The 12,500-nt window shown below is 35.8% G+C and overlaps 1 protein-coding gene across 1 annotated transcript; it reads left to right on the forward strand.

Annotated features, from left to right (window-relative positions):
- The first annotated feature begins 408 nt into the window (after positions 1-408).
- LOC118814104 (scavenger receptor cysteine-rich type 1 protein M160-like) lies at positions 409-12,446 on the forward strand. The gene is made up of 5 exons (XM_036579765.1): positions 409-448; positions 7,992-8,330; positions 9,263-9,598; positions 10,111-10,218; positions 12,217-12,446. The coding sequence occupies exons 1-5, from the start codon at positions 409-411 to the stop codon at positions 12,444-12,446; spliced, it is 1,053 nt and encodes a 350-aa protein (XP_036435658.1).
- Positions 12,447-12,500: the final 54 nt, after the last annotated feature.

Here is a 12,500-nt window from a genome sequence, read left to right on the forward strand (position 1 = left end):
GAGTTTCTGTAAAATGTTGATCAGGAAAAAAATGATCAGCTATTAATTTGCAAAGTGATTTTAAGTTTTGTGTTGTTTAATTAATTACGTAGCTTTCAGTATCTCAATATCTTGTCTGTACCATTACTCAAACGTTTTTACTGTTTTTCACCATTCGAAACTGCTTTTTTACACTGGGTGAACATTTCATGATGAACGGACCGACAGAAATTGTTCAAACATGCTCACATTAAAATACATTTAAGTTCATTCAGGTTTTATTTCTTTTATAAACGTCTGTGCTGAAGTGGAGTCTTTGTGGTCAGTGGGGCGTAATGGGAGTGTCACCTCGCAGACAGCTTATAAACAGGTGAACAGGGGTTTTGCTCTCTTTTGCGCACTCTAACCCCTCTCTCTCCTATCACCAGCATGTGGCTCCTGCTCTTCTACTTAGTACCAGCTGTACAAGGCAAGTTACCTTTTATCTTTCTGTATTATAAACATGTGTTACAGTTGTGGTTCATCTTCTGAATTCAGTGTATTTTTTCTTTGTTTTAAATGCTTAATATAATCTGCTTTATACTGAACTCACAGTCACTGATGACAAATGGCTCATTACATATGCATGATACAGGGGGAGAATCATTATTATGATAAAAAATGATTCAAATTTAATTATTTAAGTGGACAAATATTTGTGTTTGCTGAACCGGTGCAGGACTCTAATGGTACGCTCTTAAAAAGGATGGTTCTTCAAGGGTTCTTTAGTAAAGAAAATGGTTCTATACAGAACCATGAACACTCAAAGAATCATTTGCATGATTAAAGCGTTCTCTGCCTGGTGAAAGTGTTCTTCAGATTAAAAGAGAATCTGTATATGGTTCTATATAGACGCTTTTGAAAAAGGTTCTAGAAAGCTTGGCATTGTAACTATAGCAGAACCCTTTTTGGGGCAATATAGAACCCTTTTCAAAAAGGTTTTACAACCCCATTTGAGAAAAGTTGGGATACTGTGCAAAATATAAGTAAATGTAAATAAAACAGAATGCAATGATTAGCAAATCTCATAGACCCACATTTTATTCACAATAGAACATAGAACACATATCAGATGTTGAGAGTGAGACATTTTACCACTTCATGAAAAACATTAACTCATGATGGCAGCAACGCATCTCAAAAAAGTTGGGACAGGGCCGTGTCTACGATTGTGTAGCATCCTCTCGTCTTTTAACAACAGTCTGTAAACGTCTAGGAAGTGAGGAGACCAATTGCTGGAGGTTTTTATGTTGAGGAACATTTTTCTGAAATTGTTCCACAATTTTTAGATGCAGTTTTCACAGATTGGTGAACGTCTGTCCATCTTTGCTTCTGAGACTCTGCTTCTCTAAAATGCTCTTTTTATACCCAGTCATGTGAGTTAGTTGCAAATTGCTCCTCCAACTGTTTTTTTAGTACCACGTACTTGTCCAGCCTTTTGTTGACCCTGTCCCAACTTTTTTGAGATGCGCTGCTGCCATCAGAGTTCTAAATTAGTTAATATTTTTCATGAAAAGGTACTTTCAACATCTGATATGTGTTCTATGTTCTACTCTGAATAAAATATGGGTCTATGAGATTTGAATCATTGCATTCTGTTTTTATTTATATTCATTAACATTTTACGCAGCATCCCAACTTTTTTGGAATTGTGGTTGTACATAGTACCATATACAGCACATTTTCCATCAATCTGAAGAACCCCTTCATGATGCAAAGAACACTTTAATCATGCAAAATGTTCTTTGAGTGTTCATGGTTCTGTATAGAATCATTTTTTAAATAAAGAACCCTTGAAGAACCACCTTATTTAGTTCAACAGTTCACATAATATAACATAAATGATGACAGACAAAAATATTCTAACTACTAAAATTATGACTTTGATATGTAGGTTATTCTCGATCTGTCCACAAATATTTGAGTGTCATAATCATCATGAAGATGAAAAATATGCATATTTAGTCGTGCAAAAGTTTGGACACCCAGGTCAAATTACATATTTTGTTGATTTTTTAAGCGAACATCCACACATCCTCTACAGACAACACACATAAATGTGGCATTTTCGGCAAGTTGTAGTGCACACTTAACACACCGGAAAACAGAAAATGTTTTTTTTCTTATGGTTTATTATTTTTCCTATGTGTTAAATTCAGCAAATAAACAGTAATAACGCATTCAAATATGCAGAAGTGTGTGTGGATGTGTTCATTTATTTTTCACTTTAAAAAAATAAGCAAAACATGTAATTCGACCAGGGTGTTCAAACTTTACGGCTGTAATTTAGCAGATCAGTTTTAGCACTAAATGGTACAGCAAGAAGTTATTGAAAATTATTAATGTTTTTAGCATTTATTACGCTAATTCTCATTACTGCAATGTGTCCATTTATCTATTTCTCATTACTGATATCTTTTTGGTTTGCTTTTTTATTTAGTGACAAAAAGGAGTTCATTACTTTAAACCTTTGGATCTTTTAACTTTAATGTTTCCCATAGAAACTCTATAAAAAGTGAACCAAAAGAATAAAATGTTATGTGGCACAAATAAAAAAAGAAAAAATCTCAGTGGCTGTCAATGTTTATACCCTCCCAGCACTGAGACAAACAGCAAAATAAGTCCAACAAAAGTAAACAGTTTAGTGGGGAAAAAAAATGAGAGAGCAAAAAAATGACAAAAATGAATTCTCTTACTGTGCTGCAGTAATGAGAATTTGGTCACTTCAATTTGAAAATGTTACTAAAATGCATTTAACAACAAAAGAATCATTCAGCTTTATTTTAAATCATTCATCCAGAAAGAATCAAAGTTTTAACCATGTTCATTTGGGTCCCAGTGTGTGTCATTTTGGTGAGAATAACCTGCATGTTTGTATTTTAAAAAGCATAATTCAGTATAAAGCACAGACGACATGTTCCTCATTTTTTATGTGCACTGAATTACAGCATTAATGAAAGTTCCTTTAGATCACAGAATGAACAAAAGCACTGAGATGTGAAATGTAGGTGTGAATATCTGATGATATATATTGTATTTGCGCATCCAACAAACTCAAAATACCTAGACACCCTAAACATGAAGGTTCCTAAATGGTTCTTCATAAGGAACAAAACTAATTGCTTTTACATTATGTAGAGGTTCTATAAACTTTAATAAGGTTCTCCATATTTCTGCATATTTCATTTTCAAAAATGATTTTTGAAGAACTGTCCACTGAAAGTGAAACTCTTTTTAACACCTTTATTTTGAACAAACTTCTATCTACAAAATGGTAACTTTACAGGAGAACGCAAAAGCATTTAACTTTTAATGTAAGTTCATTTACAGTGATTTCATTCCCTGCAATTTTGGAACATTTCTATTGATCATGAAATTTTCATCCAATATAAAGAACAGATGGCATATTCTTTTTTGGACGTGTGCACTGAATCACAGCTTTAATGAAAGTTAATTATTCAGTAACTACATGGACATCAATGCAAACTGGCTGAGCTATTCTCAGGTTATAGAAGTGTATATAAAACTTGAGTCCTGGCTTGGTGTGAAAATGAGGACTATAAGTTTACAAGAGCTAAATGCAGAGTTAGATTTATGCAGTTATGCATGTCCTCAAATCAAATGTAGGTGGACTTTCAATCCATCATACTTTTCGCTCACAGCTCCATTTTTGTCCTTTTTCAGTTTTTGACAAAATTTGAAAGTACCTGTTTCCTTTTATATCATTCCTGAATTTCATAATGAACAGACCAAATGAAATGGCACGGAATTACTTGGAAAAATGTCCAGTTATATAGATGTGCATTAAAAGTAAAGTATGTTTTTTCTTTTAGCTGTAAAGTTATTATTTTGGAGATACGAGGTTTTGCTCTGACAGCAGAATTTTACCTCTACTAAAGTATATTTGTGTGGAAAATAATCTACTTTTTTACCCACCTTTAACTTATGTTAGGTAACCCCTTAAAATCCCCAGTTTATTACATACTAAGGCTTATTATTCAGTAACTACAGGGATTTCAATGCAAACTGGCTGTGTTATTGTTAGGTTATAGAAATGTAGAATAAAACTTGGGGCCGGCCGGTGGGCCCTGGCCATTTAAGGGGTTCATCTCTCACTTTGGCATTTAGTATTACAATCCAACAGATTTAGATCAAAAAGATCCAAAACAGGGATGAATCAATATCAACAAACTTCAGTTTCTATGCTGACGGATGCTGGATGTACTAAGAAATTACACTGCAGTTCTATTTTTATCAGACCTGATTCTTATTTACTCAAGCTATTTTTGATAGGAGGACAGCTTTAACCCCCTTCAAACTCCTGAAGATCTATTTCAGTCCTATCAACACATATAATCCCGGTGATTAAGGTTTTCTCAGACAACAGGTATAATAGATTATTATACCTGCACAGGATGTTTTCTGGGAGAAATGTTCACACTGCAATCTAAAATCAATTAACAGTGTGTATGGAAATGCACAGATAGATGAGGAATGATGGAAATCCTACAATGACCACTAACTCCAGTCCACTGTACATAGGAGGTCAAGACCAAACAGCAGGCAGTAATTAGTTAATTAAATGAATTAGATGGAAATGGTGATCAAAGCTATAAAACTTCAATCACTTCGCTTTATTAATAAACTCAGATGCTCATGTTTTAATTGGTAAATTAAAGAAATAGTTCACAAAAATGTAATCACAGAATTTTTTCCGTAATCCAAATGTAATCAGCTAAGACATGTCTGGTGTCAGAAGTTTGCATCTTTAGTTTAGCACTGCAGCTAAAAGGCTAATATAGCTAAAAAGTAATGAAAGACACCAAACATCTCTCAGCTCATCGACTATGTTTATGATGAGGGGGAAATTATGTATATTTGATTTTTCAGTCAAACATCCTTTAAAAGGTGTTTCAGATAAAACCATTAAACGAGTAAAGGTGCTTTGCTTCCAAACAGCCTTTTACTGCAGTTTAAGAGGCAAAGTCAGTTACTGCTAGTGATCAGTGTAATCACAGCTGTTGTTGGAACAAAATGTATCTCCAAAATGGTAACTTTACAGGAGAAGGAAAAAACCTACTTTATTTTTAATGTAAGTCAATGGAACCAGACTTTTTTCCAAGTCATTTTGTGCCGTTTCTTTTGGTTCATTCATCATGAAATCTACACACAATGTAAAGGTAAACAGGTATTTTCAAATGATGTCAAAAACTGAAAAACAACAAAAGAGGTTATATTCTGCGATATATTAATGTAGACTTCATTCTTTGTGAAGTACATGTGTGCTGTCGGAAGCTGACCAATAGAATTGTTCCAAAAGAATTGATGACATATCTTTTCATTTTTAATTTCTATTATAATTTAAAAATATTTTTCCTTCTAGTGAAAGGTTTTGTGAATGTTAGGTTTTGTTGTGACAGAGAAGATGTTGAACTTTCTAAATACAGTTGTACACAAAAGTTTGGGTAAAATAAAATAAAATAAAATAAAAACAAAATAAAATAAAATAAAAATAATAAATAAATAAGAGTTCATCTGAAAATGATTTGAGGTGATGTGTTGGTCGATGCTTCTAAAAATAAAGGTGCTATGAAGCGTTGTTTGTAGCGATGCTATAGAAGAACCAGTTTTGTTTGGTTCTCTAAAGAACCATTTCAGTAAATGTGATCATTTGCAAAGAACCCTTGAAATGTTTAAGGAACTTTTCACTGAATGCAAAGGTTCTGTGGCTTTTTCCTAGATCTATATATCCATACCAAGAACCATTTAGGAACCTTTTGCTCTTGAGAGTGAATGTGTGAGAACCTATAGGTGAACAGATTGTGAAAGTGAAGATATTACACATGGGAGTTTTAAAAGCTTGTGAATGTTTAGCATTAAATATTAATTTATTTATATTGATAAATATTCTTCTTCTTCTTCTTCTGCTTCCTATTATTATTATTATTGCATATTTATTTTTACATATATTTCTAAATATATATTCATTAATATTGTATATTTACATTAATTGATTTATAATCATAACACAACTGCATGAACTTTTTATGAAAGTTTTATGATTACACAACAGGAACTAATATAAATCTCACTGCAGTGGTCAGAAGTGTACGTTTGTGGTTCCAGCACTTTAACAAATTGTTCATTATTGAGCTGGTCAGCTGTGCTGAAGACCAGCAGACTAAAGTTGTGTTTAATCTGATGTGCAGGCAGAGATCATTAAAAGGGATCATTTATTTTAATGTACTCCTATATATATATACATAATGTATACTTTAAACTGCAGTCTGTATGATCTGCTGACAGATCAAAATAATAAAGATCATTACAAAGTCAATAAAATAATCAAATTCTCAATCCTATTTTAAAATAATTTTTTTAACCTTGGTAAATTTATTATGGATTCTTGCCAGTGATTAATTTCACTCTCTCAAATGTTTTATTTTTCCTTTGGTTAATTATAATGAGCAATTTTACGAAAGTAAAGTAATTTCGAATTTCTTCAACTTTCTAGTTCAGATGTTATAACAGAAAACTTGATAAGCGTTCTGCTTGGAAAATGCAAAAGAAACATCCCACACAGGAACCTTTAAGATTTGGAAAGATGTTATGAAGAGTATCAAAACAAATCATCCCCATTAATGATCTCTAAGCTTTAGGTAACTACAACAAAGCTTAATGTTCTGCAGATTACCTATACTGTCATAAGTAAAATGTTCGAACACTCCTCGTCATGCTTTGTTTTTTGTTTTTTTAAACACTTGTTCTACTAAAAATGGCATTCTTCTGATCATTTTGCAAAATGTCTACTATTTGCTGAGTTTCCAAAATGTTGAATTCTAAAAGTGTAAATAACCTTTCAAGTGTTCACACTACTACAACTACTACAACTACTACTACAACTACTACTACTACTACTAATACTAATAATACTAATAATAATAATAATAATAAGTAGAAGAAGAGGACGATAATGAAAAAGAATAGGAAGAACCTGCATCTGAGTGCAACTTGCACCCTAATTTGTGATGCATGTCAGTTTTTGACTTTGAGTGGTGGTCTAGACGTTGCGCAGTAAGTTTGTCTTTTTTAATTCCACACACTCAGGTTTTGGGCAGCACTGTGGTTTAACTGTAAGTGCTGTTAGGTCGACAACATGGTGTTATCTCAAAATTTGCACTGATGTGCAGCTCTGTCAGAAGCACAGAGCTGAGAATCACAGGCAGATAAGATGCAAAAGAGCTTCAGCAGAATCTGTGGTTAACCATCTCTCAGCTTAGCAAACTCAGTCATATTTTCCATTGACCATATACGGTTAAATTCACACACTCAGCTCAGCTGGCAGTGAGAAATGACAGCCTTAGCATTATCAGTGCAGCAAAGGTGGATTAAACTTCATGCATAGATCAATACAAAAACATGAAATTAAATATCTAAAGGTACCTCCTACAAGGCAGAGCGGTTTTGGTCGTGTTGGGGGATGTTTGTTTAGTCCACTTTAGTCCACAGACTAAAGCTGTTTAGTCCACTTTAGTCCACAGACTAAAGCTGTTCTATCTGCTCTTGTTGTTTGTTTAAATCTGTTTAAATTTTAATCTTAAAAGATCTTTGGTCTCATTTTGTGTATTATCTAAACTTCATGGTGATGAATGAATTTGGCCTGTATCACATATGTATACCCCAATGAACAAAGTAGGCAAAATTCCTTGGGGATACATAACAATTCAGATCCACTGCAGACCTGCAAAAGTCATTATTTGTTTATGACTGGAGCTGAACTCATTTGGAATAAAAACAATTTCACCCATGTACTCTGTTGTAGAATTGGAGCCTGAATCATTATCACTGTAACCCTGTTTATTCTAATTAGGATACAAGAACTGAAGATGCTGAATGTTGTTATTAATATTAGAAAAAATCTGCATCTACTATTGTCCATACATCTCTGTGTGACTATGAATCCTTCCCTACAGCACAGAACCGGATAGCTTTGAAGGGATTGGATGACCCATGCCAGGGTCGTTTGGAGGTGCACAATGCTGGCGAGTGGGGCTTGGTGTGCTCTAATGGTTGGAACAGTGAAAATGGTCAAGATGAAAAGAATGGTGAGGTAGTGTGCAGATCTCTGGGCTGTGGAAAGCATGCCAAATCTGGCCATAACAAGGGCAGGTACAAGCACCCTTCACAAACCAAACCAAAATTTTGGATGGATGAGGTAAAATGCAGCGGAACAGAGAAAAACCTGTGGGACTGCAAGAAACCCAGCGTCACCCATTGCGAAGCGGACAACTATGTAGTGGTGGAATGTTCAGGTATGAGTCATGTTTTCATTATCCTGGCAGTGTAAGCCAAAAAACCATGACCCAACGTATTAGCAAATAGTGAGCGACCATGAAACTATCCATGAGACATTGAACTGAACCTGAAGCATTTAGAGGGACAGGGGAGGGTGTTTTAAGTGGGGGTGCGCTGAAATTTTCAGTAGTATATGTGTGACACGAATAGTGATGTCACACAAAATGCTATAATGCTATAATGAGGCAGGAAACGACAATACGTGGATCATTTTACCATTTTTTTTTTTTTTTCAAAGTAAAAGTTAACATCTAACTGACTTGGACTTAAGACTAAAATCATGTCACTTTGAGTGACTCTATATCTTAATTATGTTTATTTTAATGAAATAAATGATTGAACATTTCATTTTGTCACCATCAAAACAATCATAAGACTACTGAAACTTTACCAAATGTTTCAGTAGTGACTATTTCAGCAGTGACGGTTTTGGCAAATTTTGAGCAGAACTCAAAAACACTAGCCAGTACGTGACTAGCAAACACAGCTTTGAACAGCTGTACACAAATAAAATTATAAGATTTTTTATTAATACACAAACAAGTTTACTTATTTGCAGAAAATATGCTTCGGTAGTGACAATTCTTACTGCTCACATTGATTTTCAGACTTTGGGACAGATTTACTTCAAAACATTGGGATCCCTTTCCCTCACATGTGACCATCAGAGACAGGGACGTAAAAATGCAGGAGTGTGGCTACAATAAGTCTTCACCTATGGACTAAAACTCTGTGTATAGTGATGACATGAGTTAACAAGTTAACAGAGCAATAACAGTGTCTGTACACTCAATTAACTTATTAAAGTTCCATGTTAATGCAGTCAGGCTTTTCCAAATCATTTTTACAGTCCATACGTCTCTGTGTGATTATGAATCCTTCCCTACAGCACAGAACCGGATAGCTTTGCGGGGACCAGATGGCCCATGCCAGGGCCGTTTGGAGGTGCACAATGCTGGCGGGTGGGGCTTGGTGTGCTATCATGGTTGGAACAGTGAAAATGGTCAAGATCGTAAAAATGGTGAGGTAGTGTGCAGATCTCTGGGCTGTGGCCAACATGTCGAATCTGGCCATAACAAAGACAGCTACAGTCACCCTCCACTACCCACAAAATTTTGGATGGATGAGGTAAAATGCAGCGGAACAGAGAACAACCTGTGGGACTGCAAGAAACCCAGGGTCACCCACTGCGAAACAGACAACTACGTAACAGTGAAGTGCTCAGGTACGAGTGATGTTTTCATTATTCTGGGAGTGTAAGCCAAAAAAACTTGCTTTTTCAGGTGAATTGAATCCAGCTTGGAGGGCAAAGGCAATGATGTGACTGACTACAGAAGGCCTGTGCTCTGGAAAACAGGAGGAATTTTACACCTCCTATTATCTTTGGGGTCAATTTGACCCCAATCAATGTTTAATGTCTCTTAATAAATGATTGACATCATTTTTGCTTCATATTTAATGACATTTAATGACTAATTCAATAGGGACATCTGGGTCAACATAAAAATAACATGATGATATGTTTTCAGTGTTCTGTACACATTTGGTACACTTCGGTGTTTATCGGGTCGGTTTGACCCCAGGCTGTTTTAACTCTATAAAACATAAGAAATATCAACATTTTGCACATATTTGTTTTGGTAGTTTTGGATGATATTGAGGCCACTAAAACGTGACACATTCTGACAATCTGAATGCATGGAAACATAATAAATGGACAAGGTTTTTTCACTCTAGGGTCTATAGAGCTGAGTTTGAACAGGAATGGAAAAATGGACGAGTGCGCTGGGGTCGTCCAGTTCAACACAACAAATGGCTACGTTAGCGTGTGCGATGATGAATGGAGTAAGTTAGGCTTCCCTCAACCATCACATAACATCTACAGTTGTATACAAATTTTGGGAAACCCACAGTTAAGTTATATGTTTTGCATAAAAATGTGCCATTACTTTTGTGCAGGTGTGTTAAATTCAGTGACTACACAGTAACTTTGCATTGAAAAGTGCAAAACTGTCTTCTCTGTGTAAACGTATCATTGCTTAGAATTAACAAAACAAAAAATCTGTATATAATGTAACTTGACCAGGGGCACTCAAGTTTTTGCATATGATCGTGTGTGTGTGTGTGTGTGTTGTAAAGTACTTGTAAAATACTTTGCAGTTTTAACTCCAAAGGTATGAAATGTGCTGCATTACAATTTTGTTCTTAATTTAATTCCAATAATAAGTTAACAGAATTTCATTTATTCGGTTATTTATTCATTTTTTAATTTTGTTTTTGACCCAATTTAGTCATGTTCAATTCAGAACTCTAGCTAAGTCTCCTCCTCTCACACAATGCTACCAAGCTGGGAGGGTGAAGGCTAGAACATCCTTCATCCGTGACACATTAGGACCACAGCATCTTTTCAAACGACTGCTAACACAACATCACTGAACAGCTCAGCATGCTTGGAGGAGAAAACTAAATGCCAATTCTGTTATGTCAGCAAACAGATGCCCACATTTGAATCCAACAGCACAATTATGCTCTCTTGGACTCCAGACCACAGTTTGGGACCAAACCTGCAATCTTACTATGATGAGCCTCAAGTAAACAAAATGTAAAGCAGATTTCTCTAAGTAATTTAAAGCCACTGTGTCTTTTTGAACTGCTGCCAATGCAATGTCATTGGACAGCTCAACACGCTTGGAGGAGAACCCTTCTGTTCAGTTATAGATGCCCATGTTTATTCCAATCGTGGTGGTGGTGGGAGAGGGAAGACCATTCTACCACCCAGAGAGAGTGAGGCCGGTTGTGCTCTGTAGGACTCCCGGCCACAGATGCCTGTAGCATCACCAGGGATCGAACTCTCAATCTACTGACGATGGAACCGCTCCTTTTTGTCTGTTAGATTTACATGTGTTGCCACTGTTAGATCATAAAATTAAATCTTTTGAGTCATGTACTTGAACTGGAGGTGTGATGAATTTAGCACATGTTCTAAGAGAACTCTGACACTCCAGCTTTCTAAAGGTGTTCGTCACTCTGCACAACTTTCCCTCCATGCTGCTCAGTCTCGAAAGGCAGAGCTGTCAGAAATGTAGCCAATCTCTTCTCAGTGGTCTACAATATGTCATCATGCAGAAATAGTATGTGCCGCGTGAGAGCCTGAGAAAAGACTTAAACATGCTAGAGTTGGCTATCCTGTATAATGTAATTATAATAATGTAGTTTATTTTTTTACCTCACTGACGCGAGGCCCTCTGCACTTGTGAGGCCCTAGGCTGAAGCTTACATAGCCTATACAGTTAAATTCAGCAATGGGTTCGATGTGAAATTTCCTTGTTTTATGATTGTTTTAAGGATTTTGGCATTAATGTTTAAAATTCCGTCATGGCAGAGAGGTAAAACAGTCCCTACAGAATTTTTTTTTTCCAGACATATTACTATTATTACTATCAGCATTAAATATGAAAATGCATAAATTCTGTGTAGGTTCACTGGTCATTCTGGAAAGTAAATAAAATGCCTATAGTAGCATTGTATGGTCATCCAGATTCCTGGCTCCCATCACCACCACTTTAAATATGCAGAATGTTCCCTGAAAACAAGAAGTCTATTTTAAACAGAGAGCAACTTTCAGAACAAAATTCCAGAAGATTTTAAAAGCTTACTGTGTATGGTTGATGCATATCTTGCCGGTCATGTTTGACAACGTCCATTGCTGGGTTAGCAGCATCTGCTGAGTCTGCTGCAACGCAGAAGACGTGTAGGCTCACTGGTCATTTTTAAAGGTAAATCAAATGGCTATATTAGCATTGTATATCATGTTTTATCAAATGAAACATTTACCTCATACAGATAAAGCCAAAGCAGATATGGTGTGCAAAGAGCTTAAGTGTGGAACACATCACAAGATCCCCCAGTCCGGAACCTTCCAAAGAGTAGGAGAACAAATCTCATTGACTGTACCTCTCCGCTGCACCGGCAACGAAGATTTCTCCTGGCAGTGTGTAGACTGGGTCCAAGCAAAATCAAGCAAGTGCAGCCAAGAGGCCAGCGTCATCTGCTCAAGTAAGATCACAGGGTGACCCTGGGTTTCTACCTATCCTACACTCATAACAGCTTTCATACCTCATAACCCA

This window comes from Colossoma macropomum, unplaced genomic scaffold (assembly GCF_904425465.1).
Source record: "Colossoma macropomum unplaced genomic scaffold, Colossoma_macropomum, whole genome shotgun sequence".
NCBI lineage: Eukaryota > Metazoa > Chordata > Actinopteri > Characiformes > Serrasalmidae > Colossoma > Colossoma macropomum.

Excerpts from the sequence above, each read along its gene's own strand:
- LOC118814104 (XM_036579765.1), top strand. The coding sequence starts at position 409 with ATGTGGCTCCTGCTCTTCTACTTAGTACCAGCTGTACAAG. Across the intron at positions 8,331-9,262 it reads TGTAGTGGTGGAATGTTCAG|CACAGAACCGGATAGCTTTG; the intron begins GTATGAGTCATG and ends CCTTCCCTACAG. Across the intron at positions 10,219-12,216 it reads CGTGTGCGATGATGAATGGA|ATAAAGCCAAAGCAGATATG; the intron begins GTAAGTTAGGCT and ends TACCTCATACAG.